General features: G+C 43.9%; 1 protein-coding gene across 7 annotated transcripts in view; it reads right to left on the bottom strand.

Moving 5' to 3' along the window:
• The window catches only part of ITPR2 (inositol 1,4,5-trisphosphate receptor type 2), a 268,891-nt gene that overhangs the window by 5,907 nt on the left and 236,652 nt on the right, over positions 1–26,332 (bottom strand). For 5 of the 7 annotated variants that reach the window (XM_040594004.1, XM_040594005.1, XM_040594009.1 and 2 more), the window contains 3 exons: positions 23,692–23,819; positions 21,722–21,887; positions 20,288–20,448 (listed from right to left, as the gene is read on the bottom strand). In XM_040594004.1, coding sequence (XP_040449938.1) covers positions 20,288–20,448; positions 21,722–21,887; positions 23,692–23,819 — 455 coding nt within the window. Of the gene's footprint in view, positions 1–14,945; positions 15,185–20,287; positions 20,449–21,721; positions 21,888–23,691; positions 23,820–26,332 lie in introns of those variants that run through there. The other 2 variants (XM_040594006.1, XM_040594010.1) reach the window with 2 other exon arrangements.

Raw genomic sequence — 26,332 nt, 5'->3', positions numbered from 1 at the left:
AGTGTGACAGACAGAGGAGACTCAAGGGTGCAAACCCAGGAGGAGTGGCAACCATGTGGCAAGCAACCCGGTTTGCCTTACGGCACAAGACAAAGGAAACAGGTCCGGTAGCTGGCGATGCGTTACACCAGTGCACCTTTGTCCTCCACCTTGGGGAGAGTGGGAGGATGTGGTTAGATCATATGCATGGTGTTTTTCAGTGGGCCTCTACGGACAAGTGCACTTGATGACTTTAGAAGAGAAATGGAATGAGTTGATGTGTGTTTCTTCTAGTCTCTTGTGCTGTGAATGGCCCCACACAAATAGCACTGTATCAAAAAGGAGGAAAGAAAAGGAGTTCTTTCCAGAAGTCCACTTACAAGACTCCTGGCAGGCAAGAGCTACTTATGTTGTCTGGGCTCGGTATTTGTTTTTGGGTTGTTTTTTTTTTTTTTCTTTTTTTTTTTTCTTTTTTTCTTTTTTTTTTTAAGTTTTAAGTTTTAAGTGCATCGGACTTATTGTAGTTGCAGACTTTGCCTCACCATGAAAACAGAAGAGCCAGCAATGATTCTGCAGTTATTTCCAGCCCAGGGCAGCCACATCTGAGCAGGGTCCACACATGACCTGGCAGAGCTGTAAGCCCAGGGATGCACCAAGTGAATACAGCTTTATCATGCTGCCAGGGAGAGCTGCTTTCAGCTATGTAGTGCTCCGTCCCGAGCACCAAACCCTCCCCTCCTACAGCAACCTGGTTTAGAAACAACCAAGCTAACCCTCAGTAAGCATGGAAGCACTTAAGCTATTCATGTTTTTCCACTATTTGCATTAGGCTAGTCCCCTCTGGATAAGACTAAACACAAAGCCATAAGAATTTTGGCTTGTTTCCTCCTTTTTAACTCAAAACTTCGCATGAGCTTTTGTCCGGCTGTGCAACCTCTGGACCTGTCGCTAAACTGACAAGATGTTCAGGGAATAAGACTGTGCCCCTCCGCTGCATTTTGCAGCCCAGGGCTGTCAGCCGTGTACACTGGTGGAATGAGGCCTCTTTCCTTGCTGCCCACTTTCTGAGCCTCGTGATCTCATTATGACAATTTACTGTGGTTACGCATGATGCCATTTTCAATGGGTCATAACTCATTCAAATCAAAACCTGTTTTCACCAGCTCTGCTGGTGAGCTTGAAAGGAGTGCACGTGACCCTCGCTGCTGGATATCCCCAGCTGACACGCAGAGCAGTAGACTCCTATTTCTGCTGCATGCACTTCTGCTTACAAGACCAGCATTCATTTTCCACGAGTACGCTCCGATATTTATTTTGAATTTATTTTGGCTAGGATCTAGCTGAGCATTCATCACGTGCCTAGCGTTAAGCACAGGTGTACTCATTTATACTAAGCTTAGTTTGTGCACAGTGCCTTTCTGGATCAATGCCTTTTTTTTGCAAAATGTTTGCCAGCAAATCTGTCTGCCACTACAGGCACAGAAAGTTAATTCAAAGGAGCCACAGCGAACAGAGCAGCACTTGTGTCTGAATGTTTCCTGGAAAGCTCTGGTATCTGCACCCATTACAGCTTCTCTTGCTTGAAGCACCTGAAGATACCGAATGCAAGGCTGCATGGCCATAGGAGCCAGCTGAGGAGCCAGAAGTCCTTTTTGGCAACGCTCACCATCACGCCAAAGTTTCTAAAGCCAGGCTGCACAGGGAGAGCAATCTGAGACTCCATCATTATGGTTCTTGTGTTTGCCGAGTACTGCTGCCAGGATTGTGAAATGCACTTTGCTAGTTTTGTTTTCCATCTGCCACTCCCTCGCTCCTCCAGGACGCAAGGCAGAGACTGCCGGCTGCCTTGGAAAGATTTTTGTGGACTGACCCTCCACCGCACTGCAGCATCCAGAGGAACACCACACAAATCTATGCGGATGCCAGACATCCCAGTTCAATGGGATTGCCTCTCTTGAGGATGCCAGTGTCACCTGCTTCCCTCCTCCTCAGCACATTATACTTCCTGGGAAAAGAGATGACCAGGAGCAGGTGACGACAGGGACAGAGCACACAGTACCCCTCCCCTTGCCACACGACGCTGTGGTGCTGATGGTAGCTCTTCAGCTGGAACCATGTGCCAGGTCATCTTGGCCACCACGAGTCCCAGAGTCATGGGAACTCAATGACAGACGCCGCTCATTTGCATGTGCCCAGCTTTGCTTTCCCAGCAATGCTATGATAATCTCCCCCAAGAAAGAAACCCAGCTGTGGTTTAGTTACAAACTGAGAAGATCTGGGCATTTTTGCCAACATGTTGTGGAGGATCAAGCAAGGACTTGATCCAAGTTCTAAGAGAAGCTGGTGGGTTTGCATGGACCAGAGACCTCATGAAAAGATGCAACTGATTTCTATAGCTTTTCCTGGCAGCAGAGAGCAACAGGTCAAACAGCTGACCGCAGGTCTCTCACTTGGCAGTCCCAAATGCTGTGCTGGGTGCAGGCAGGGCTTTGCTTCTTGGTTCTCAATGGCATACAGATCTAATGAAATCCAGTCCAGCTGTGTATCAGAAGGATTCAAAATTCAGTAGGTCGGTAGGAAACGCATTCTAGCCTGCCAACCTGTCTGTAACTTTAAAATATGTATCTAGCGTTCAGCAATAGCTCCATTATAGTGCACACAGCAGGTATATTCCCTTGCTGAACTGCACGCTTTTGCCAGTCAATATTATCTTATTTTTTCATTGCATTAAGAACTGCAGAACTTTATTAAAGAGCAGCATGAAAATTAGCTCTGGCACACAGCCCTGTTTGCTGAGTCTATACCACAAACAAACAGAAGTTGCTGCTGTGGACAAAAGCCTTTTGATCATGAACTTGCCAGGATCCAGAAGGCAAATTGGACAAGGCTCCTCTGCTGAAAATTTCAGTGATCTATAAGTGTTCATGGGGGAACATGCACTCTGTGACTGCTCAGCTACGGGAAAGCTATTTTTATTTCAAGGTAATTGCTTGCCAATTAACTGGAGGTAGTTAACATGTTTGTACAACCCCAAACATTTGTTCTGGGACTTAAATGTTTATGGGCTGGGTCCAGGGTTCACCTTGACCAACTAACACATGTTAAAGCCATAAGATGCCTCCTCTACGCTGCAGGTGCGCTCCAGCGCTTCGCCTTGTTTGGCTGGCATGGGGATGAGATTTTGCAGCGTGTGATCTGTCGTGCCTTAGCTATTCATCTCAGAAATCCAACCATTTTGCCCAGGACAGCATTCACTCAGACATTGTGAACCCCGTCTGGAAGTGAGCGGCAGTTTGGACGAGGGAGGTAGGCTGCTGGCAGGGAGCAGGGCAAACCTCTGCAAACAGCTGTCACAGGACTCAATCAACAGCCACCAGGTTAGCGCGAGGTGACATAACTCCAGCACAAATGAGCTCACAAAGCGTGAGGTATGTGGATGAGGCACTTTAAAACAAAGCAGCTGCCTGGACACAGAATTAATTGTGAAAATGTACTGAAATCTTCTTTCTAAACAACGGGGGCTGAACACAGTATATTGTTGCTGTTACTTCATTCTTGCACAGGATAGCAGCTACTCGCAGCCCAACCGCAGCAGCCCACCTACGGATCACAGCATCTTCCCGCTCCACACTCCCTCCACAAGCGTAACGTGTGCCTTGCAGAATTCATATTTAAGTATACATCTGTGTCCAGGGCAGAGAGTCAGCCAGACAGGAAGGCTGCAGGGACAGAAAGGAGCTGCAGCCTCCTCTCTTGTCAGTTCAGCTGGGACGGGGGGAAAAAAAAAAAAAAGGAAAAAAGGCAGGTGGGGCTAGCCAAAAGGCTGTGGGCCAAAGAGACTGCACACGAGTAGAGCAGACATTTCATGTGGTGATCCAGCATGTTCGCTCTCTCTGTCCTCCCCCCTGGGCTGGCAGGACTCCAGCCGGAATCGCAGCTCGGCCGGGGTGAACATCTCTCCACAGGGTACCCGGGGTACATGTAGCTGCGAGATGCCGACGGCGAGGGCACATGCCTGAGAAATCACAGGGCTTAGAGGATCTGCTGCTCGCGTTTTCTGAGAAACCCCAAACCCTTCTTCTCGGAGAGCCATGCTCAGAGCAAAAGACCGTGTTCGCCTCCTGGAGTTCTCTATGCAACCTTCTCCTTCCCTTCTTCGGGCTTTCCAGGGGGAGGGAAAAACATTTGGGAAAACACTGCCATTTTCCTGACTTTGCTAGCTCCGCTTGAGCACTCACGGAGGAAAGACTGAAGAAACTTCTTCAGAGTTTCTATACTTTGTATGAAGCCTCTCTCGAGCCACCCCTGTCCTGTTGGCACAGCCAACTGGCTTCAATCGAGCTCTCATGCTGAGCTGAATCCATGCCTCCGGAGTAATTGGCAGAGGGACGTTTCTTTAGGAGGTGCTGGTTTCACAGGCTAGCAGCGAGATGGATCAGCTGCAACCAGCAGGAAAGACTGGGCTGAGCCTTTAAAAAATAGATTACTAGATAACAAGGAGAGAAAATAGGTCAAAGAGTGGGACAAGGGGGATGAAGTAGCGGAGCAAAGGCAGCCTAATGCATGCTTTCTGCCAGTGCCACTGCCACGGGCTCAGAGTGCCACGCCACTGTCAGCTGTACCAGACTTTCATTTCTCCAGCAGACTCTAATGCAGTGACTCTTAGCCCTTTCTACCCCGTGACCCCTTGTTGCAACACGAAAACAAGCCATTTCAGGACTTCCCTCCTATCTATTCAAAAAGAAAACCAGTGATGACTGCTCATGAGTCCTTCAGGGTTGTGACCTCCCCAGCTGCACGCATCCGAGCAGGGGACGGGCCTCCGCGGCTTCTGGTCCAGATCGTTCGCTCCTTGGTGACTCAGCGGGGTGAGTGAGACGGCCGTCAGGAGGGTTTATGTGTTACCTAATAGCAAGGCTGAAAAACCAGGTACGCTTAAAGCCCTCTTTGCCTCTCAGCTAGATGGTCCCTGAAGGGTGGAGAAGAGGAGCATGGACGTCCCCATGACAGTTAGCTACCAGAAATGCAGTGTGCTGCGCTGGGCTGTTTGTTGTATCGCACCCTGCAACGTGTTCGTTGGCACACGATGAACAACCACCACCACAGCAGCCCAGAAAAAGCCTCCCACGGCTTTAGGGAGGCTACGCATCTCGAGTGCTCGTCAGGGCAGGAAAACTGGCGTTGAGAAGAGCCACCGTCAGTCACCCCATGGCCATGAGGATTGGCACTGTGGGGACGCATGGCATGGCCCAGCTTCACCCCCTGTGACTCCATTCTGCCCCAGGACCCGTGCCTCAGCACAAAGGCAAACAAACCATCGGCACTGCTACTCCTCGGCAGGCAGCCCGTGTCCTTCCAGGTGCAGGAATGAACAGGCTGTTCACTCTCCTTTTTTGAGCCAGCACCTTGAATAAATACTTTAGCGCTGGGTACAAAAGATCTATTTACTGAGAAATTATTTTGTATGTCTGAAATGTAAATAAGACCATCCATTCCCTTCTCAGATCTGTTGCCCATATAAGCGGAGAGTCATCAGTCCAAATGACCTTTTGAAAGCCATTATTTTTCTGCCTGGGGACAGAGTCTGGTCCTAAAAGTCTGTCGTTACGTAGCTCCTATAGCCACCTTAAAAAGGGATTTTAAAGATTTAAAATATATTGTGCTTTAGATGACACAGGGCAATAACCACTTTGTGATTTAGTCACAGACAATAATAATTTGGTTCAGTGCATGATTCAGCTAATCCACAATTTGATAAACGTTCATCCTAAACTACAAACCCAAATAGCTTTCTGCAAATCCTTTCTGACACTTTAATGTTAAGACTGTATTTGATAAGCAATCTGTGCTGTACAAGAATATAGGGAGGGAAATTAGGAATTGTTATGCATCTATATGCATCCACAACAGTAATTCAAGGAAAATAAAAATAAACCTTGGCAATTAGAGATAAATCTTTATGCAACAAGAAAAATAATAGGTCTGGCTGAGTCTATACTGGATTGAAACATGCTACAGCTTCCACAGCTCATGGTAAAATATAGAAATCTGTTTCCCCCTGAAAGAAGGTTGGAACCATAACACAGCCCCACCGTCTGCTTTTAACAGCATCATTGAGGCATTTACTTTCATTTAACTTGCCTGAATGTTTCTGAGGGCTGCAACAGAATCTATCACTGTAATTCTGAATAATTGTGAAGTCTTCAAGACTGGTATCTGGACCAGTCAGTTATAAATGTCTCAGTGTTTCAGTATCAGCATTCCTGTTTGTGATATCCCTGCAAAAATTATGGCGAGGAATGGTAATAAACCCCAAATTGCAAAGATTTTTTCCCTGATGCTGTATGTAGTAGTTTTGATATTTCAGCTTGAAACTCTGTAAAGGATCCTGCTTTTGCCAGGACCCCAAAATTTCTGCTTATCAAACACACCTAAGGGACTTGGTATTTACCTCCGAGAGATGGAAATGATCTTGAAAATAATTTTCTATGGTCACGACTGTAAGTTTGAACATGATTTCACACCAGCGTTGTGGGCAAACCCATACGCAAATGGTTAAGTACGTGAATCAGCAGTGCACCCTTTAGAGTGAAAAAGGCCACGGAACCCGGGCTGCACCAGGCAGCGCGCAGCGGGCACGGCGAGGGAAGCCACCCTGCTTCAGCCCCCAGCGGCTTTGCCCTAGAAGGTGGAGAGCAGAAATGGAACTAAGCAGCTCCGTCACCAGTGCTCTTCCAGCCACCCTCCAGGTGGGAGCCCAGGGGTCTGCAGGCGTGCAAGGACTGCCGCTGGCCGGGCACACCAGAGTTGCACGGCACAAGTTCTGTGCGCTGTGTCCCACCCCAGCACCACTCTCCTCAAAGCCGCTTTTGCTTGTCCCGTCTTCCCCGCGGCACACGTCCGTTTCTCAACTGTTGATTTCTGCTGTTTCAATTGCTCTCTGCCACCTTATCTCTGTCATAACCCTGGGAACTGATATGCTTCTCTGCAAATCTTCAAGAATCCCAACGCTACCATCTGAAGCCAGGATTTGGTGCTTAATATTTGTGCCCTTAAAACAGATATAATTATAGATCTGTGCAAAACATGAGTTTATTTTTCCACATTCCTTTGTTTTTATGTTGTTAGTGGTTACGGGACATACTTTAGGAAAAACACTTCAGATTATTCATTTAAAATAATTAAATTATTTCTGATATAATCCCTGGATCTTGTGCATAATGAAACAACATCTGGTACAGAGATTAGAAAATAGATGTTCTTGGCTTAATTTTTTTTCTTTTGTTAAACAGATGTTGTTGATACAAAACGCAGAACTGTAAATCATAGCCTGCATGTGGACACGGACTGTCACTACTGAGCAGAAATTTACTGTGGCTAGATAGAGATTTGAAACTGCAATGAATCACTGGCTTTAGTAACTTTATTCACGTGGGTATGGTTTCAATATTCTGACATTAAGTGCACATGTCCTTAAAAAAAGAACCTTTTAGTGGCAGCATGGGAGGCTCTGGTTTAGTTCCAGCTGTCTCGGTGGGGGGAGCGCAGCGTAACGCAATGGCAGCCCCTGTGCAGAGGAACCTGGCAGCTCTCCGTCTCTTCCCTCACAGCTCACCACGGTGCTGCTATTGAATCCCGCAGGCTCAGCTCCCCCAGCGCCGAGCGGCCCCTGGCACTGCCACACCACGCAGGGCAGCCCCGGCGCAGAAGAGGTGCTGAGCTGCTCGCGCAGCCCCACCACCGCCACCAAAACGCCTCCAGCTCTATCTTCTTTCTCCTCCTGCTTCCCCTGCTGCCCCCAACGTCACTTCAGCAAATTCATCGTTCGTTTGAGGGCTGGCTCATGCCTACCTGAACGGTAATGGCATTTCTGCTTCCCATTGACCGTGTCTAAAGCGAACAGCATTACGATGCTTCTCCAGCCCTTTGCCATCCCTACCCACACACTGCCACGGTGCTTGCACTAGCGTGCTGAAGCTCCCCTTCTCCTATTCTTCTTTCAATATTGATTTTCTTTTGCAAAACATGCTAGCAGGCGCACTCCAGATACTGAACTCCAGACAAACACCAGCACTAATCTCACTGCAACGTAAATATACCCTACGGTATCATGCCACTGCTGGGGACAGAGGTGATGTCTGCCCCTTTAGAGACATACTTACAATTCCGCTGGTAAGGACACCACAAATTTTGACCTGTTTTCGTCAATCTAACTGCTGGTGTGATCCAGTGGATCAGGGTCTAACTCTGTGGTTACACTCCAAACCATGACCTCTACTTCATATCCTTTGTAGCACAGGGTTCAGGCACATACTTGCTGAAATTCATGGGTTTTTTTCACATTTAGCTTTAATTCTCTGGTCTTGTCACCTTGTATTTTGCAAGTACTGTCCATTTCCTAGCTTTAGCTTCAATTTGGTGTAACAGAATCTTTGGAAAATACAAAGACTCAGCTGGAGACTCGTTTTTCAGAGACTCAGGACTTGACCTTGTTCTCAGTTTTACACAGGCAGAGCTTCGCTGATTGCAGCACGATTGTTCTGGTTTCGGATACTGCCAGAGTTGAGGCATTTTGAATCCTGATCTGAATGTTCCTGCTTTGGGCCCATTTTGACTCTGATGTATTTTGCACATGGTGCAGTATGAAAGGACAATTTAAAGAACACCACTTTTTTTTTTTTTATACATATATATTACCTATCACCAATGGGCTATACAGAACTGGTTTTTAAGCAGTGGTGTGATCATGCACATACCATACCTGTGCATAAACGCACATACTTGATTATCAGTCAGAGGAGAGGACAAAGACCTAGGTTTCTCTTTGAAGTGCCTCTTGACAAAACAACACCAAGCAACGGCCTGAATGCTATCAACCTGCTCTCAAACCGCTTGCTCTCTTCAAATGCTTGCCCATGTTTTTTTGCACATTCCTCTGCACGGCCAGCACAGCTCCCTACCTGGCAGACATGACGGCTGAGGAGAGGCCCCTTGGCAGGTCTGGCTGCGGTTGGGTGAGCAGCAGATCCCACCAGGTGCCACCTGCCTCCTAGGAAGCACAGAGCACTTTTATTCCCTTTGGGAAACAGGCGGAAACAGCAAAACCAGGCCCTCAGGGTGAAACATCTATTTGTTCAGGTTTGCGTCTACCGTACACTGTTTTGAGAGGCTGCAGGCATAGATCAATAAAAGAAAAAACCACAATGGTACTTTGTGAACCTTTACCTGCCTATACTACACTTTCATTTAGTGCATTTGCTCACATCGCTAAAAACAGTGAAATGGATCCTCTGTACAGATCTGCTTTTGCTTTTTCTTTGTTTTTTTTCAGCCCAGCATTTAAATATGGTTTGCTCTGTTCAATTAAAATACATTTTCTCTTGAGAACAAGCAGATGATCGGTTTCACAAACATGGAGTTACAAATCCAGAGTTACAATTTTCCTTCAGCAGCACCCAGCAAAATGAAAAACAGAGACAAAACATTTTAATCACATGTGTATAAAATACACAGGGTTCATTAAATATGATTTAAAGTTGCCTGTTTGTTTTGGAGACTCTTTAAAGCTCCTACTACCCCAACTCACAGAACTGTAATGTGATTCCTGATCTATTGAATTTCGTAGGATGGCTGTAGTGGGTTCCATTATATATAAATTGGATGCAGCCAATTTACAATCTCCGATATATACTTTTATCTCAAAATGCCCTGTGAGGCAATTGTGTAAAGTACTTTATCAGGGATTGTTGTTGGTAGTACTGCAAGATTTCATGATGTAAAAAATACATCAATGTCATTTAAATTGAACAAAATGGTTCCCTTTTTTTTTTTTCCTGTAGAGCATTTTTAACCATCTTCTCAACAAATTTGTTCAATAAATACTGTATGAAACAAACATTTTGCACTTTGTCCCACAGATACAATTTGCCAACCTGATTGATTTCTTTCTCTACAACTAATCTGATTTCTTCAGGCTATGTATCTTCTCTTTTATTAAAGATGATGCAATCTTAGCTTTTTATCATACACAGATCCACCACATTAAAAAGAGAGGAGATTCTGTGAACTAGCTTTGCAACCAAATAGAAAAACCTGACACAAATCTCATAAATCTGATCCCAAAAGATAAATGGCACAATGAAACCCAAGTTATACAAATTCAGAAACTTACCCATGCAGAGTAATACAGGCTGCTGGATTTTTCTTCCCGTGACAGATACAGAAAACAAGTTACTTCATCATATCTATAACACCTTGTAAAACAAGCTAAGAGTAATGTTGTATCCAACTGCCTCAAATCTAGCTGCCTCTGAACTGTGAGAACTTAGAAGCAGGACTACATTTTTTCTAGCCTTTCCCAGTTTTACTTCTTGCAGAATCTCACCGCTGTGTTTTGAGACCAACCAAAGTTATGCTTATTTATGTTACATGGTTTTCCTGGGAAGGCAACAACCCAAAACTCATCTCCCTGTTCTTTTACTAATTGCCTTTACACCTTTGGGCAAACCTGTAGTCCTTCCTTTCCTCAGCATCTGCGGTTATCTCCCTTGGCTGTGGACAATTTTGCAGTCCTTTCCCATTCAAGAAGCCACAAGTTTAGCACCACTGTAATACAAAGAACAATAATTGTTTTCAAATGTTGCAATAATATTCTCAAACAACATTGAAGTGTTTTGTGTTTGTTGCTTCTCCCATACTGCAAAATCAAATGAATTCTGTTTACACGCTTTGGGATCTGCTCATCACATTGTTCCTCTGGGGTTGAACTTCTTATCTGTGACTCCAGTTAAGGTTCAGTTTTCATTAGGCAAAGCCATACACGGCCAGTCCCAGGAGAATCGAGGCTCTGTTTCTGCCAGGATTTTAAGCATGACAGTAGGTGCCTATCCAGTGCCTTGGAGAGCCTTTCCATCATTTGAAATCACAGAATAAAGGTCTGCCCACACACAGATCCATCTCAGGCCACATGCTTCTTTAACAAAGGGATAAAAGATGGCTTTTGCAAGCTGCCTGGAAAGTTAACAGCTCTAGTCTCTGGCAGGTCAAGGCGGGAGTGGATTCCAGCAGGGAACCGCAGCCCGTGTCCTGCCAGCAGCACTGCTCAGCTTGAGGGTGCTCCAGCTGGAACACCTCCACTCCATGTTCGTGGGGATGTGCAAGTTTCAAGGAACACAGCCTCATGTCCAGACCCCTCCTCGAGTTTTTAAGGCCAGCAGCAGACAAACAGAAACACAACTCGGCTCATTTATTTTAATTTGCAAATTGAATGAAATGAAGTTGGAAGGAGGACAAGGAGGCAGTGACTACGCTGTATCATCAAGGCAGAATCCATCTTTATAGCAAAATCAGTCTTCAAAGCCTAAATAATGGTCAACAGACAATTGGCCAAATCTTTCCAATACACAGGAAATCAACCTAAGCTTACAACTGAGCTGCAATGCCACAGGGTCCAAAAAGCCTAGTGCGGGGCAGCATCAAACCACTGATTCTGACCTCAGGGGGAAAAAACACCCCAAATCTCAATGAATATACTTTTAGGGAGTTTCAGGCTCCTCCCTGTAATTTCCAATTATATTACAGCTTTGTATTCAGAAGTGATTCCAAAGGAAAGAGGAAAAAAGACAGGGTTGTGTTAGTGCTGGGACCTGTCCCTGTTAGGAGTTAGCAAGGATGCGAGAGGCTGAGCACGGAAGCAGCAGGGACAAGGGCACTGTGCAATGGCATCGCCATGCCCTCACTGAGTCAGCTAGGAGGATGAAGGTTATCACCATACCCTCACTACACACGGCAAATCTGCCTGTGCTGCAGCACCTGCTGTCAGTATCAAGCTTTCTCCCACTCCAGCTAATGGCATCATTTCTAAGGCAGGATCAGGTCCATGGTTCCCCATTGAAACAGCAACAAGATAATTAATTCTGCCTGTCTGGAAAGAATGCATATAAACTTAAAGCCACTAAAAACTCAAGCTTTTACAGTGAGGTACCAAATGAAGTACACCTTTCCCTGTATTTACCCATACCTCACACATCACCTAGCCAAGCAGGCCAAGTACGTTATTTATGGCAGACCAAAGAGCCCATTTCTGGAAGATGCAGAGCCCCTGAAGTAGAAAATAAGATGCTCAGCTCTCTTGTAGAATAGGAGCTCTGTGCAAAGTTGCGAAGTCCTCACGTGACGCCAACTTTTCATGCTTTGAGCAACACACAAATGAGCAGGAAATCAGCTAATTAGGCACGTTACTGTAATTGCATATTTTATGAAGTGGAGAGGAAAGTGTACAGCACTTCTGTAAGAGAATAATGTAGATGCAAAATTGTACAGAGAAGCAAAAATAACAATGGTCTACCTACAGAAATAAACGTTATCTTTGAACAACAGGAAAAGCAACAATAGAAAAATAACTCAATACCTAGCACCAGGAAGAACGACCATGCCTCAATACATTCTGTAAATGTAAAATTGGATAACACTTGAGTATATGAGGGGAGAGGGACCAGTGGTTGAACCTACACAAAGCACAATTCCAGCCCTATTTTAGTGACTTGGTATCACCGCTCAACAGCTCTGAGGTCCTCTGTGAATCTGAGGCAGGCCTTGATGCAGAAAAAGGACTTTCTCTGGGACCTGGTCCACCTAAACCAAAGCACTGAACACCCCACCGGGCCTGCATCCATGTGGAAGGATGCAGAGAGATGTGCTCTCGCTTGCTCTTCTGTTCCGAGCACAAAAAATGGGAGCAGTAAATCATCTATTTAGGCATATTTCTTTAATTGCTTATTTTATGAAAGCCCAACTGCAGACAAAACCGACGTTGTATTTCCTAGGAAATTAGCCTGTCAAAGAAACCTCAAATCTTATTTAGCAGCCGGCTTTTGTGCTCTTGGTATTACTGCCATGGTAAGTAATTACTCATAATATGACATGCATCATATCAGTCTTTTAAAAGTAATTAAGAAAAAGTTGCATAGTTTAATGATATGTACATACATTTCAGCCTTGCAAGTTTTGCTTTGATAACATCTGCTAGTATTTGGAGGAAGGCCAGTTCTAAAAAGTAAACTAAATCAGTCCTAACAATGGGAGCATTATTAGCCTCCCAAAAGTTATAAACTCCATGCGCCACTCCAGCAGAGCATTTGTGTGCACAAGTCCTGTAAGCATTTTCAAGTCTGTGAGTTGCCAGATCAGAAACTTCATGTTGAACTAGAATTTATGATAATGAAGAAGCCTTAAAAATAGTTTATTTATAATGAGCCAGTTTAAGAACTGCAGCTCACCATCCCTGGCAGATTTAGCTGTAGCAGCTGGAGGGGTCACCCCTATTAGCTGTGTACCATTTCTCCCTGCCGATAATATCCTACCTACAGAGAGGCAGCAGAATCAGTACTGTTTCTTCTCCTCAACCGGTGCAGTTCAGACTGGCATGACTTCAGCGGCCATCAATTTTCACATTAGTACTCTGAGCTGCAAACTGCAGAAGCTCAGGAGCGAACAAACACATTGTTTGTCCTCCCCCCCCCTCCACTATTGTTGTGGTTAATTGCAACAGAAGGGTATGGTGGACATCTGGGGGAGGAAACTTCTTAAATTGTCTAGGATGAATCACCAGAGTGCATGTGAAAAGCACGTGGAGTGTCTTCCCGACAACCTAAGTGCCCCTTCTGCAGCATTCATGTTACCTTGGATTGACATTTCTTTGGTTTAGGTCATTCTCTCTACCTGTACAGAATCTAGTGATCCTTGGATGTAATAACAGTATCTATAGACTAGAGGTAAAAATTAGCAGGGAAAATTTTTGCCTCCAAAATTCAGAAAGACAACAGACAACAGAACAGAAAAATCCTGGATGTCAGAACTTTTCTTCTTCTCCAAAGTTATATTTTAAGAGATGAGGTCAAGAGCCCTCAGTACATATTATTTTACTACATTCTTTGACAAAAATCGACAGCAGTAAAGAACAGCTTGTTCCACAAACCCCGCTCCTCCTCACCCGCCTGCTGTCGGCATGCTCTTCCCCTTTCCGTACAGCACTTTTTCACTGTCTCCACCTCGCCTGTCTGTATTTCCTTTGGACCTGCCTCCTCTAGAACCTCCACATGGTTTGCTCAGGGATGGCCACTGAATACGCTGGGCACCAGGCGGGGTGTGCGCACCAGGACTTGGCATCAGTGAAAATGACTTTACATTTGCTAACTAATCCTGAGACAACCTCTCACCACCCCAAGGTGTGAAAGGACGGGCAGCCAGGCTCTCGACCCGCAGCTGCCAGGCTCTGCTTGGCTCCCGCTTTTGCTGTTTTGACAGTCAGCTACTTCTGCTGAGGTTGGCTAAAATGAAAAAAAATCCCTTTACAGGCCACACACGGGTGTGCCAGGGACTATACACAAGCAATTCTGGCTCCAGGAGGGAGCTTGTGCCTTGTCCCTGCTGCTAGACTGGGGAGTCACGGTCTCGTGGAAAGACTCTGGCTAGGACCTCACAGCATTGGTGCTGAGACCTGAACCCGGGAAGCAGCTATGTGCTGCCACAGCTCACATCACACCTCCACTCCCAAGGTGGGAGCACAGCAAAATGCAGAGCAGCGAGGCAGGAGCGAGGAGGATGCTGAGGGAAAAGGGCTTGAGCTGCCCAGCACACAGCATGGGTAGAATGACAACTATTGTGAGACTTCTCAATGGCTCATTTGGCGTTATTCCCAGTGCTGCTTTTGAATTTAATACCCACTTCTGGGTATCTGACAGAAAAAGAAGGCAAAAACATGAGGCTAGAGGCAGGAGGAAGAGAGACAACAGCATCAGCTCGAAGGAGTGCTGAATTCAGACCAATTTCCAAACTTCAGTATTTAAACCACCCCCCAAACCCTAGAATTTTTCAAAATGGGGAATGCAGTTTTTCTCATGACATGAAATGGCCATAATATTTGGTAAGTACTTCTTTCATTTAATAATTTAAAACAAAAAATAATGAAAAAAAGCTGACACCGAAACATGGATAATGAAGTAGTTAACATATTTTGTCACATTACCAATGACAGGTCATTACTGTGACATAAAAGTGCTCTTTAAAAGAACTGGATAAGATCGCTGTTCAGTTTCCAGCTGGTGTTGTTCAACCTGTTTCTTCTGCTTCATTCTTACAATGTTGATGGGAATTTTGCTGTTCATTTCAGGGGAGGTGTTGGGATCCTGAGTAGCCTGAAGAGAGACTAAACTTAAGATTAGGAATCTGCCTTTCAGGAGGCATACATCTACCAACGGAACAAGATGAAAGGAATACTTTTAAGATACTATGACAGTATAAATGTCACGGTCCCAATGACCGCAATGGCAGAAGAACAGAACCTTTGATTTCCCACCGAAGATTGCCTTGCTTTAGGGAGATGGTCTAACGCGTGACAGTATCCTTTACTCTTATGAACACTGGCTAGTTTTAGAGCAGTTTTCAGCTGATTGAGGAGTTATGTAATGGCACCAATTACATCCAATTACATAATTAGAGTAAATAAGTAATAATATAATTAGGTGCTGTAATTATGTAGTTATGACAGGTAGCACTAATGCTGGTAAAATCCATTATGAAACTTGCTAAGAACTGTGGACAGGGCATGCGAGAACACAAGTTTTAGGGCTTCATTTGTTAAAGTCTTTCATTCTTCCAATGGGCAAAATAATTACTTTCATTACTATGCCAATAGCCTTTTATTTTTGTAAATGAATGGAAGCACAAATCATAGGCTAATTCATACCTCTCTGTGTTGCTGCTAAAAACTGAGCTACTGATCATCTACATTTTTTTGCCCTCATTTATCTATTAACAGTTACCAAAGCTTAGGTGAAATCTGCATGTACAAATTACACCTCTGAAAAAAGAAGTCTAAAAATTTGGATGTTAACCTGCATTGTTTCAGTTACCACATTAAACTGTCTCCTCTGATAAACGGACCCAAGGAACATTCAAAGACTGCTGTATGGATGTAATACAAGTTATGTGCATCTCCCTGGGTTTGCTAGGGATGGTATTTTTAGTCAGATGGGTTAGATAAGAAGTTTTTTTCTGCAGGAATAAAAATTCAATAGGAGAATCATTCATGCGGGTTCTCAGTGCAAATGCAAAGCATGTAGCCAGCTCTTCAAAGTTTCTGTCTTTTTGGATATTGTGTGATACCTGTCTGACTTCATAAAGGAGGCCGGGATAACAAACAAAATAATAAAACCTACTGCTCTGATTTAATATTCATTAATATTTCACCTGATAACTGATGTAAGATAGTGTGCAAGAAGAATGGGCATCATTGGAAGATCTGAAGTGCTTTATTCCCACCAATGTCTCCATAAAGTAACTGTCTGAAAAGCCAGAGGTGTATAAACTGTATGTTGTTTTACAATACACTTTATGCCTGGTGCTTTTTTCTGAAAAGAAAAAAATAATACCTTACTTTATGAAAGCTGGACAGCTACTGATTACTTTTGTCACTGCTCAGAGCAGTATGCTAAGCACTGGAGCAAGTAACAGAGCTGCTGGGAAAATCAAAATCACAGGCAACATGAAGAGCTTGCAGCTGACGTCCACAGTCCAGAGGAAGAAAGCAAAAGAAATCCTCTGCCCCAGGGTCTTTTGAGGCCAGAGACATACAAGATAATGGGAACACCTTAAAACAAGCCACCCCTGGAACAGAAATACAAGTGAACTTGGAAACCTGCAAAACTATTGGTTTTGAGTGAGGGGTGTGTACAACATCACCTACAAGTTTCTCTCCCCTTCTTGAACTGGAAAACTGGGAAAGTGAAGTTAGATGTGTAAATAATTCCGTCCATTTTAGCACCCATCCTTTCCCATACATATTCCCATAATATGCCAAAACAAGAAATCCATCATATTCCTGGGGGTTTTTTACAGTTGTGCTATTAGCAAGCCTTCAAACCAGCTACTTCACCGTTTGCTGGACAAATGATGCATTAAAAAACCTGAGTCATAATATAGAAAGTCATATTTTTCGTTCCCGATAGAGAAGGACCCAATGGTCCTTCTGGAGAAGGAGAAATGGAGAAAAGAGAGTATAAGAAATTGCAGATGCTTTCCCTGTGCTTAGTGAATACTGATAATGATTCCAATATTACTTTTTGCAATACTTTGCCAGACAGTAGCTGACAAGTACAAATAATAATTGGGTCCCAACTACAGTTGTAGGAGTAGTGAGAATGATACTTGAAGTTAAACTCTACTTTCCATTAAAGAAGTTACTGCAGCATACTCCAAAATTTTGACCTACGTGTATTTAAAGATGGAGCTAAGCCTTGAAGATTGGATTCGGGTAGAAATTCTCCCTAAGTAATCCAGCTGTGCAAACACAGAATTTAGGTTTGATCCACTAAAGCTACAGAGGCAGCCATAAAAGACATACCTAATCATAATAAAACCTAGTAGGGTCAAGACAGCTTTTCCAGGAGTACGATTCATGGAGTTTGTTTCAGCCATATTCTGTATCACCTGAAATACAAAATCTCATTCCACCTTGTCCCCTTCAAAGAGCTCCTGAGACTGCTCTGTTCTTACAACCACCCTGTTTTTGTAAATTTTGTTTTGTTTGTTACAATTTTGTAAATTTATGTTACATTCCCATACACCTCCAGTGAATGTCATTCAGCAACGGGTCAGTTCCACAGGCAAGCCCTAGTTTCCTTGTGAAAGGTTAATTTGAAGTCTGCCTCCCTTGTGCCAGATGCTAACCAGAACCTGGTTTCTTATCAGGGACGTGGTCACCTCTCCCAGCACCACAAGAATGGTCCCTCAGCTTTCAGTCCGTCACAAAGTCTGAATCAGCTTCTTCAGGACAAAATCCATACCTCAAGCTTATTTTGTGCATGGAATGTAGTACATCTCACATGCTTGTCATGTAATTTCATTGCTATCATGCTGTGTTTGAAGCACACCAAACACGTACATTACATCAGCTCATACTGCTGACAGCAGCAAAACTACTTCTGAGTGTTTTCCTTTGACACTTCTTTTGGTCCTAAGCAAAGCTGTATCTCTAAATCCTTTCTTCCAGTTGAATATCATACTTCCAGAATACTCCACTCTTCCAATCAGAATTTTCTTTCCTTTCTTAAGGAAAGGGAAATTTAAATTACACAAATACACAATTACTAATCCCACACCAGCCACCTGGAGTTTGTTCAAACATTGGTTTCACTTCCACCTCCCCAACTCCTCCATTCCCTCTTCCTGTAAGCTTTACACTTGCAGGTCCGTATGTACCTCTTCCATCATCCAGAACAACCATTAACGTTATATATACCCATGGAAAAAAACAAGCCTTCCTTCAGAGGCTTTAATAATCCCCAAATCTGGATTACTACTGACCACTTAAACCACCAGCATTTTGCCAAAGATGAACAGTGGTTTTGAGAAATCAGTTCAGTTCTTGAGGCCACATGTGTTTTGGTCCTTTTCTGTTAATATTTTAGATGCTCAAACAGGAGTTCTCACCATTAATGCAAACGTAACATACATTAGTGAATTACAGCAGAAAAGTCAAACCACTGCTGCCACAGGATGAATACAGTTACTATGAATATTAATGCATTCCTTGGAATTAAACATTAATACTTAACATATATACTCGCAAAGTTTAAAATCATACAAACATTGCAGGGAGAGGAAGACGAGTGGAGAAGGAACAGACAAATGAGAAAAGCCCTAGACTCTGGAGACATCATTGATTCTACAAATTAATGTGCATTTCTGAGATAAACTAAAATATTTTCACATGTAAGAGGACAACTTGCCACTATGAATGATTTCTTGTAATGGAACGGAGGATTACAAGCATTTGTTTTCGTTTTTCTATTTCACCCATCATACTGCAGAAGTGTAGATCCATTACTGCCTAACAGTATAAGTGCCCTGACCTGGACAATGAGATTGATGGTTCAAAATTTCCATGGACATAGGCTGTTCCGCTGTACCTGAGTGCTGAATTCCCATCACCTGCCACACCACCTTCCCACGCAGTGGTAATAGCACTTACAAAAGCTCCATTTCATTGCAGCATACAAGCATGCACCCCTGTTTGAACACGAGCTGTTCCACTAATGTGAGATCTTCAAGGTAAGCTCTGCATAAGCCTGCACAGTGGTCAGGAGTCATCTCCTCTAATTTAAGCCAGCTCCCAATTAGGAATCTTGTCTAAAGTAATCATTGAGTCTCTCGATAGTGTGAGAAAGGCGATGGCAGGGTGAATCACCCCAGCTATCCTAGACACCTGTTTTAAGGCAGGATAAATAATCCAGCTTTCTGCACTGACAAGGCAGGTGCCTGACTTGAAGACAGCTGAAGTTAAAGGTTCCTTTAAGAGAACCTTCCCCTTGACCAAACCGAGCCCTAAAAGGGCACTTAGCATCTCACTAGTGAGGTTGGTAGCACGTATAATCAAAGGCCTGATGAGGGATAACAGAGCAGATACTCTCAACAAGAAATGTGGCTCTAGAAATGCATAGACAGCAAAGCCTGATGCACATTTGGTTACACCCTCCTCCTGGGATTCAGACATATGCCAGATCTGGAGCCACAGACCCTGGCACAGGCCCTGAGCAGTGCAATACCTGCCAGGAAGTCCACAGGAAGAAAATGCTGCACCAGAATATCCCAGCAGGTAGGATGAATTCCACAAAAATGAAGCCCCAAGCCATGGCAGCCTTGATAAACCATCCCTCAGTTTTCACCAGAACAAACCTTTGGTAGCAGGCTGGAAAGGAAATGTAATCTAACATTGCTCTGCCCCAATGTCATCAAATTTCTCTCTCTGAATCCAAGTCATACTCCTACTGACTCACGAGGCAGTTTCTGTAGCTCTTCAAAACCCTGCAGCAGCTCTTCTTGGTCTTTTCAATAGCTTGTTCAGAGCAGTCATAGGAGAAAAGCACTAGCCCTCAACACTGACCCTGTGTTTCACTGTTCAGCAGGAGATGTTTTTTTCTGGACAGCAGCCCAGAGATACTGGACAAAGCCAGAGCAGCAGCAGATGTTATGATGCATGCTCTTCTGCCCCTGGTTTGGCTAATGAGGCAGCAGAACCCACAGAGCATGAGAGCACGAATGCCAAACTGAAGACTGTGGCCTGTGCCTTCATCTTTTTCATTATGTTTAAGACTGGGCTTTGTTGCAGACTAAGACATGTGAAAGGATCTTTGAAAATACAGATCGATGCCTCCTATTGTTCAGAGAGAGGGAAAAAGAAAGATATTCTCTGCTTTAGCTGCAAGAAGCATCTCTCAGTTGCATAAAGCATATGCCCAAATTGACTTACCACAATCATTTGCGCCACGTAGCTCTCTGGGCCCGTGTATTCAGTTGGATCTTTAACTTTGACAAGAACTATGAAGTACAAATAATGCCACATGTTGTGTTCTGACTTTATATGTTCCTCAAATGAAACGGTCTTGTTATCAAATTTGTCTCTCTCCAATCCTGCAAAATGACATGAGCATAAAGCAAAAAAATAAACTTCAACATAAAAATACCCAAATCTGTTAAATATGTTACAGAAAGGAACCTAACTTAATTTAAAGGATCATAAATTTCAAGGATCTTAATTTAAAAGCTATAACTGCATACAGTAACTGCCAGGCAAGAAATACCAAGGCCAGAAGGCATTCCTGACAGAATTCTTTCAGCGCAGCATTTATTCTCTTTTGTGATATTTCCTCTTAATAACAATAACAATGTAATAAATATGTTACAGTTTTACAGTGCCTTCTATGCTGAGGGCTATAAAGTGCTTTACAAGCATTGGCTTCGCTTCTTGCTAAATGTATACTGGTAAGCACACAGCGTGCCGTCTAGGTCCTGATCTTGCGAAGATTTATGCACACGTTTAGCATCAAGCATATGAATAGTCCCACTTAAGCTGCAGTGGGACTGTTTGTGTGCTTAAACCTAGCAGAGAGAGTGAGTCTCTGCAGCTTTGTAGTTACAGTCTTTACAGAACTGTAGTAATAAGAAATTTTGATTTTTTTCCTGTAACAGGTCAAATCCCCAAAGAATACCACAGTGAGGAAGGGCAGGATTCACAAATGTTTGCCTCCGTGTTACAGCTTTCTTCCCTGGATTTCTTGTGGAGCATTCCATAGACACTAAAGCTGTTGTGCTCCACACAACGTTCATCCCTGTCAGTACAACCATGGAAACAACACCCAGCCTACAAAAAAGAAGGTATTTCTGAAGTCCCCTAGGGGAGTGAAGGTCCACCCCTCTTTGTGAGTGCACCTCAAAATAAGCGCCATTTATCCATGGGTTTTGTGGGTATGATTTCCATTTAATTCCTTTGTTCCCTGCTTCATATCACCTTCTGAAACAGGCGGATTTTGCCGTTGTTACCCTTCTGGAATGCACTGTGCTGTGAAATAGCAAGCTGTACTTTCATCTGCATCACGCTTTGTGAAATAAAGCCAGCAGCTGCACCATCTCCATTAGTGGTGATGATGCGAGTGTGAGACACAGCTCTTCTCCCTTAGATCCTGGGTGGAGACTGTGAAGCCACCTCTTAGCAAAGCTAGCTTTTGACTCATAAACCACATCTTTTTCCTACCGAGAGGGAATAAATTTGGAACCAAACTCTGACATTTTTACAGACTTTCCTTGTAGAAGATAACCACCCCTCAGGCCCACACTTTATTTATTGAAGAATAGTTCATTTTACTTCTTTCCCCATCAAATGTCTCAATAGCTCAGTAACACCTACCACAGACAAAACAGGTTGTCTTTAGTATTTCCTCCTTCTTCTGCTTTTCACTCCTGAGATCAGCAAACGTATCAATGATGACTCCAAAGATTAGGTTTAGAACAATAATTATGACGATGAAGTAAAACAGAAGATCATAAACAACTCGTGCAGCAAACAAGGGCTCCTGAAACAATAATAAGGTTGCAATAAGATACAAAAATAGCACACCTCTAAAATATTAAACAACACTTTCACATTAACTCAAGCAAAGCTACGCATCTTTCTTTTCATATGCCAGATTCTGCTAGCCCTACTCACAGATACAAAGAAGGACTACCTATACCACTAAGCAAGTAAGATTTGGCTTCATGCACTCATTGCTCTGGGACTCCTGTTGTCCTTTACATTGTTTCACACAGCATGAAGAAAAGACGAGCTTGTGTACCAGAAGCAGCGTAGATGCATTAGTGTAGAGCTCAATTGATGATAATTACCTTGCCAGTACAGAAACAGGGACATGCAGTTTCTAGTACCCACCGAGAACAATGATAGCTCTTCTTAATACTGCCTTGTGGCATGCAAGGATATGCTTACGGTACATCTTTTTGGAATACTCCAGACTAATGCCGAGTTTTCATGCTGAAAAACCAGAAACCAGGGGAGCGTGCTTGTGTGATGCCATGGCCAGGCTACTATACTCTGTGCCCAAGCAGGGCGTGTTAATGGTTTTAGCACTGTGCTAATACAGTCACATGGCACTCAGCTGGCTCAGAGTTGGCAGACCAAGCAAGTGTCTTTTGGGAACACGACAAGCACACACACGCACACATATACACACGTGCATGCACACACACATGAAGTAGTGCTCATACTCCCCACTACATCACACTCTTGTTTTTACATCATAGCTACTTCCCTTCTTGCAAAGGCTGGACTGGACTCCCACTGACACCTCTAAAATAGCAAAGTTGTTCTGTGGCAAACAGGAGAGGACAATCGGCATAAGGAGGAGGAACATAAAACTCAAGTCCTTTTCTTTACCATTATATTGACTTGGAAGTCACTGATTTTCTCAGCTTCCCACACATTCATTGGGATAACAGTGCTACCCTTTGCAAAGTGCTTTAATGTAGTTAGCATTAAATAACTGCTAAGTGGCAAGGGTCATTTTCGAAGTCTGTAAGGGTTTACAGACTTCATGGGAATGGGCTGTGGTCCCTGTAGAACCTCCCAGTCCATGAGACAGGACCTAGGAAGAGCACAAGGAGCTCTTCCATCCAGATCCGAGTTACTTGTTGCTGGACTCTGACAAGCCATGCTGAGATCATACTTGTGAATTTAATCCTTGTGTTATGGTGTGGCTCACCAAGCAAAGTCCTACTAGATTGCTTTTATTTATGATGTTCTTTTGAACTTAAATATGAATGCATAATACCACCCAAATATTGAGTAGTCCTTAAACGAATTGAATTTTGGAGGAAACTTCTGGAAGAGGACATGTACCATGACAAATGAAATTGTATTTTGACTTCGATGTTAGCTGAGTACAAGTAAACAATAGGACCAACTCCAGGATAGATGCCATGCTGAACTTCAGCTAAAAATATACTTTATGTACTACAGTGGAGAGTCTTGACATACACTCATCAATCAATCCCTTTCAAGTTTTCAGTTGGAATTCATAGTGTAATAGAACAGTGATACAATCCCACAGTGCTTCTTAGCAGTGCTTGGAAGGTTACAATATGCTCCAGTTTTCCAGAAGGGGTAAACTATTCCTAGAGTTCCTTTCTTCAAGTATCATCATCACACCAAGCTGAGGTCTTCCCATTAAATATTCCATCTGGGGTGTAAAAATTACAGGGATAAATCAACTGTGTGACATCAGAGCAGACTAGATACAAATACTGTCTGTAACTTCCAAAAATTGACTTTGGCATTCATGAGATGCACAGGGAGTAATGCATTTCCTCAGCCAAAACACTTACATCTTTGGAAGGCTTTCTGAGCACGTCTCCCACACCACCACCATTCCGCAGACCTTGGTTTAACACGGTCACAATGCACATGAGAAGGGTGTCACAGGTCCTTTCTATTCCATCCTCCTCCTCTTCACCTGCAAACAGGAAAGCCACAGCTTTAGGAACCACAGATTCAAAAAATCAGTCACCAAAGCAAGCCACCATTCTGTATTAGAGAAAGTAACTGCTGTACACATCTGCCTTTCATATTCTTAGCTAGAATTTCACTGATCATCCCTATACATTTGCACATCACTCCCGGTGACATACTTAGGCACATTAGCTTGAAGAGAGACAGATAAAATCCCAAGCAGTTCTACCAGTAACTCTGACCCAGAGCCGCCACCTCTGTTCATGGGAGTACCCCTTTTCCTTGCAAGTACTCCCACTGCTTTCAGTATGACTGCTTTTCAGCATGCCTCCTAAGTGCACAGCTGACACACAGAGCAGAAGCAATACAAACACAGAATTAGAAGCACATTTGTAAAAGGATTGCCTTCCTGTGAAATCATTCCTCTACCTACTCATGTACAAGCCAAGTCATGTTAGCATTTCAAACCGTTAAGGAGGGGTTGACTTTATATGAGAAAATCTGTCCATGATCTTTCCACTAGCACACGTGCCCGAGCACAGGTCTAATATACATTAAATGAAAGACTCTCCCTGACCTCAGCTTGAAAACTTGGATTCTATTCTTACGTCTGCTGCAGAGCTGCTGCGTGCTTTTGGCCGAGCCACAGAGGGTACTATTGTGCAGGAGATATTTGAACGTGCAGAGGAGCTGGGCTGGAACACCAGTCCCTGGGGCACTTTGTTCGCCTTGGCCAGAATTCCTCCCACCACGCACTCACCCCCATGCTGCGGCTGCATCAACAGCCTCCTTTTGAAGAGCCCTGCTTGAGTTGTTCCCTGCGTCCTGCTGGCTTGCACTGAAGGGTCAGGACTGTGACTGCCGTTTCTCCTGCCTTCCTGTTTTCTCTTTAGGGATACATTTGCTTAAGCAGTGAAGACAGGGATTCTCACTTGGTTTGCTTTGTGCACTTATTGTAACATCGTTTAATAAATAACAACATCCTGCTGCGATAGTTAACTGAAACGGCATATTTAACAGCCCCAAAACACCACATCTGGGGCACCGAGATAGACTTTGATAAACTCAATTGACTGAAAGCACTCACATTACAGACAAGCAATTTGGATTTAAAACGTGGGTTCCCATGGGGTGGGTGTATGCCTCACTACTGGTATTTGCAGAACAGAGCTGCTATCTGCTGCTTTTGCCACCACTGCTTTTGCTAAGCAATCAGATTAAATGAGAAAGTGCTCCTGATTTAAGGAACTTTGAGCAAAAAGAAAAGCAAAAGTAGGCATCAGGACAGGCTTCCCTGTTAAGCTATATGGTCATTACAGACATTACTACCACTAGTGCAACTCCAGATTTAAATATTGAAACTGAAAGGATCGAAAGAATAGACCTCTTTTTTACTGTCATGTCTGGAAAGCTTTTACTAGTATGGTGATCTTAGTCATACCAACTAATCTCCTTTGCTTTTGTATCCTGCCTTTATTTCCCTCTTCCAAATATTAACCTGTCATTTTTTTGGAGCTAATATCTGTGCTTGAGAAGATGATCATCCATAAAGTAAATTAAAAACCTATATAAAAGCCACAGCTTCTATTTCATTTAGATAATGATAGGGCAAGATTTTCACTGTTCGCAAGACCAGGGTCAGGTGCTGGAAACAGCAGGTTGTCAGGTTCTGGTGAACAGTGAGAACTGGAAGCTGCAACACAAGAGTTATCTGCTAGAAACCTTAACTCACAGCTCTCCATGTCTGCCAAGATGCATGCTCAGAGCAAGAGCATGCTTCAGAGGGACACAAGGTACCACTCATCGGCTGACTTGGCAGTCCTGGGTTAACGGTTGGACTTGATGATCTCAGAGGTCTTTTCCAACCTAAATGATTCTATGGTCTTGCAAAATAGAGACTCAGCAACCCACACTGGACCCAGAAGAGCAAGCTCAGGCTGCAAGATCTCTGTCAGAGAATCAGACAGTGGACAGCCCAAAGCTGGCAGTAATTTCCAGTGCAGTAATGGATGCTGTGGGGAGTGTACAGACATCCTATGTCTACTCCCACTCCCAGATGCAGAGCAATGAGAGCTACCTTCAACCTGGGAGCCAGGTAACCCTACAGGCACACATTCTGCCTTAGCCGGTTTGCCGTGGTGCTCAGCAGCACTCATAACCCAGACTTGTCCCCTTTCGACAGAGACTACGCCCATGTTAACAAAAGCGGGTCTGTAGAGTGAATTGTTGCTGTATGATACTGTCATTACCCAGTATCGACACTTACTGAGGTTCAGGGGTTTTCACTTGCAGCCAGCTCCTGTCTGGTGAGCGGCCAGGAGCAGCTGGACAGCGTTAGGTAGGTTGTCTTCTGATTAAGTTTAATTCAAAAGTAAAGCAGGTTAAGCACTAAGACGAACCCACAATGTGAATCACAGGGCAGCAGGTGGGATGACAGGAAGATTTCCTCCCAAAATCCTCATCTGATGGTCCATAGCTACCTGGCTTCTAGGCCTGAGCTCCAACACAAGCACCGGC

Source organism: Falco naumanni, chromosome 5 (genome assembly GCF_017639655.2).
Source record: "Falco naumanni isolate bFalNau1 chromosome 5, bFalNau1.pat, whole genome shotgun sequence".
Lineage (NCBI taxonomy): Eukaryota > Metazoa > Chordata > Aves > Falconiformes > Falconidae > Falco > Falco naumanni.
The sequence above is the reverse complement of the archived record's forward strand: the minus strand, read 5'-3'. Positions and strand labels throughout refer to the sequence as shown.